Source organism: Physeter macrocephalus, chromosome 6 (genome assembly GCF_002837175.3).
Source record: "Physeter macrocephalus isolate SW-GA chromosome 6, ASM283717v5, whole genome shotgun sequence".
In the NCBI taxonomy this organism is placed as follows: Eukaryota; Metazoa; Chordata; class Mammalia; order Artiodactyla; family Physeteridae; genus Physeter; species Physeter macrocephalus.
This window is the reverse complement of record NC_041219.1, coordinates 84,846,853-84,850,562: the sequence shown is the minus strand read 5'-3', so window position 1 is coordinate 84,850,562 and position 3,710 is coordinate 84,846,853. Positions and strand designations below refer to the sequence as shown.

At 47.1% G+C, this 3,710-nt stretch overlaps 1 protein-coding gene across 1 annotated transcript in view; it reads right to left on the bottom strand.

Annotated features, from left to right (window-relative positions):
- Positions 1-555: 555 nt before the first annotated feature.
- The window catches only part of R3HDM2 (R3H domain containing 2), a 169,321-nt gene continuing 166,166 nt past the window's right edge, over positions 556-3,710 (bottom strand). The window contains exons 24-26 of the mRNA XM_028491204.2: positions 2,936-3,033; positions 2,501-2,585; positions 556-1,602 (exon numbers count right to left, since the gene is read on the bottom strand). Coding sequence (XP_028347005.1) covers positions 1,262-1,602; positions 2,501-2,585; positions 2,936-3,033 — 524 coding nt within the window. The 3' untranslated portion in view covers positions 556-1,261. The remainder of the gene's footprint in view (positions 1,603-2,500; positions 2,586-2,935; positions 3,034-3,710) is intronic.

Here is a 3,710-nt window from a genome sequence, read left to right as displayed (position 1 = left end):
AGCACACCTGGATAGTATGACATCTTGGCACAGCAAGTTCAATTGATGTAGCTTTTATTGTAAGAAACATGCAGTTCTGTTCCTGCCAGGTAGAACCCAATCCTCTGGCTTTGGGATTAAAGAAAGGCCCAAGTCCTCCATCCCTGAAGAGTTTTCAGAATATGAGATGGACAGGTATGAAGCAAGCATCTCGACCCAGTTTTGGATGTCACTCACACTCCTCTGGCTTAGCTACCAGGGCCCTAAATGAGTATCACAGAATTAACAGGGTGGAAGGAACCTCGGAGGTCGCCTAGTCAGTCCAAGTCTCTTATTTTACTGGTTAAGAACTCAGAGATCCAGAGTTGAGAGTGATGTGCTTGATAAACCACAGTTAGTGGCAGAGTCCCATTACAGACCCAGCCATCTATGAGAATTACTTGTAAGGAGGAGGACAGGATGCAGGGAATAGTGTTAGGAAGATATGTGTGCATATGCCAGAGAAAGCCATCCCAGCCTGCATCAAATCCCTCCGACCCCACCCACACCAGGGTGGCAACAGAAAACGGACTGATGTCCAGTGACAGATTTTTTTTTATATTTAAAAACAAAATCAACCCCCCCCGAAGAACCCCCCCAACAAACAAAAAATCAGATTAAATAAAATTTACAGTGAATATACCCAGCAAACATCTGTATGTGCAATTAAATACTGTGTCTGTTACTGCAGCACAAACCTCAAACAAACAATATACAAGTGTTCTGGGGGGTGGAGGGAGGCCCAAGTTTTAACTCTGTGGGGTCTGGGGAGATAAAATGGGGTGGGAGAAAGGGGAAATCAATTTCATTTTTCTTAATTCTGTCCATATAAATATATTCATAAAGACCAAAAAAGAAAAGGGAGCTTGGGATGGTAAGGAAATAGGAGAACATGGGAGTGTGGGACCCTCCCAATTCTACCTGACCAAAAAATATGAAAGAATTAATTTCATGGTGAGAGAAGAGATAAAAAATCATAGAAGAGGATGGGAAAGAGAGGGAAGCAGACATGGGGCCAACCAGGGAAAAAGACGGACCCTTGGCAGGGGAGTGAGAAAGAGTCCAGGGCCAGTGTGAGTGTCTGTCTCTGTTTCCAACTTCATCCCTACTGTCTTAGGCTTCAGTTTAGTGTCTGTCTGTGAACCTTACCTTACCTTCTGCCTCTGTCTGTGGTCTGACAGGACCCCTTGACCCCCTCTACCCTGCCCCACCCCTGCCATGCTGGTCCCTTCTTCTCCTCCATTTATTGGGAGCTGGCTCGCTCCAGGATCCTCAGGTCATAGTTCTTTTTGGCCACTCGAAGTTTGAAGCGACTCACAGAGTTGTTGAGGCGAAGGGAGGCATTTTGGGCAGCCAGAGGGCTGGGGAACACAGCCACGATGGTGTACAAGGCAGCGAGGTCCGAGTGGCGGCCGTTCTCAGCAGTCCCACCGTTGTCCCCCACACCCCCACCAGGCAGCCCCTGAGCATCCTTGAGCCACTGGATCTTGGCGCCGGACATGGCAAGCTGCGTGAAGAGTTTGTCCGCCTCGGTACGGGTGATGCCCTCAGGGAGATCTGTCACCTCCAGCACCCGTCCCAGGACTGGAAGGGGAGGAGACAGGACCATGGTTGTAAGAGGTATAGAGTAGGAAGGACTGGCCAGCAGCCCAGCAGAGGAGTATCCAGCTGACCAAGTCTGTATACAATGTCCTCAAAAGCCCAGCCTTTCTCAGCCCTTTCCTCCCTTCCCAAATCAACCCAACTCCCTACCATCCAAACTCTGATCAGGGCAACTAGGAGACACAAAGGAACCTTCCTCTTCTCCTAGCCTAGAGATGTAGGCAAGAGGAGACTGGGAATCAGAATCCCAGATTTAAGATCTGGAAACCTATACCTCAGTTCTCTCACAGGGTGCAATTACTGTGAAGGAAGTGTGGCTTTTGGTTATGTTCTTTCACAAAGTTAATAGCTCAATCTGAAATATGTTCCATTCCCTTCCCAGAGGCTGGCCCAGGTAGATTCCTCTTTCTTATCATCTAGGGAAGTCAGTTTCCCTTCCTTTCCTTGTTTAGCAAACTGCTTCAATAGGCGAAACCCCAAGAGATCTTGTTATGCCTAGTATGGAAGGCCTGCAGGAGGAGAGTTACTCCCCCATATTCTCTTATCAAGCCTCTCCTAAACTGGGTCTAGAACTACCAAAGGTAGACATTCTAGATCAGGGTCAGGACTACTTCCACAAGACTGTCTGTTGATAACAGGCTCAACAAGCCCCATCATTGGGTTAGTCCCAATTTTCACCCTCATCTTCCCTACGACTTGGAATGGCTTGGTAAGGAGGACTGAGACACCTCACTTCTCCAGCTTCTCCTTGCTCTTGAGTACAAAAAGGTCCTCTTTTGACTCCCCCCGCTTAGCTGGCTTTTCTCACCATCCTGGGCTGGTAATGCAAGGCTGGAGGGGTAAGCACCTTCTTTTGGGGATTCAGCATCCTGTCACTCACCAACGTCTGTTGTCCCCAGGTCAGTGGAGGCAGATTTGAGTGCTTGTCTCTTGCTCCGGTTTCCATGCTTCAATCCACTCTGTCCCTTTAACATTCGAAAGATAACTCTCATTCCAGGTAAACAATGACTGCCTTACATCCCAGTCTGTCTGAGAGATTAAGGAGCAGTACCCAACCCTGAGGACCCCATCCCACCAGGCATTCAGATTGGCCAGAGAGTGGCCACTGAGAAACAAAGAGCCTCTCCCTCTTGGCACTGGGGAAGGGGTGAGAGGAATGAGTACAGGAGTGGGGTAAAGGCTCTTCCCAATTAGTCCATTCTCTCTGTGTTGTCTCTCTTGTCCACCCAGCTAGTTGAGGTGGATGGCTCAGAAGCAGGGGCCTGGATGAGAAAGGGACTCTGATGGCCCTAAGGCTGATGGGAGACACCCTTACCTGGTGCACCGTGTAAGTTGACTGGCCATGGAGCAAGGGAGGGCAGATGGACAGATTGTACTGTAATGGCTGGCCCAAGAGGGAGTAGTGACCATCACCTAGGGAGGAAGAGCAGATGGTTTTCTGGGAGTCTGAACTACATGGTATGACTTTTATGAGACTTCATGGGGCTTTGGAGATGGACAGCAACAATGCATACTATTCCTACTTTTTCTATGATAGGAGTGCCCATGTCACTGATTTAAGAGTTGTCTCTCTTCCTAAACCCCTTGGCTCTCAGCTGTATCTCAGACAAAAGGGGTTATTAGGTTCCTTCACCTCTGAAGAAGGGCTCTGTCCATTGAAGACAAAAGGCCCTGGAGGAAACCTACAGACCCTTATGACTGTCTTTCTCTCTCATATAGTTTCTTCTCACCTTAAACCCAGGGCTCAAGTTTCTGACTCACATGAGAGGCAATACAATGCAGTGGACAAGAACACAGACTTACAGCCAGACTGCCTAGGTTCAAATCCTGGCTCTGTTACTGAAAATGGGATGTTGGGTATGTTTTCCTCTCATTAGCACTGCTGAGGTTAAATGACTATAAGATACTTATAGCACCTATAAAGTTAAGTACTTATAAGTAAAGCACTTATAGCAATGCTTGATACATATTAAGTACCATGTATTACCTATTATTGGTGATAAATACTATATTTCAGAGCACTTCTAAGTTTTAAACCATATTTTCACCTTATTTTTATACTGCCTTTTTTTTTTTTTTTTTTTTTTTTT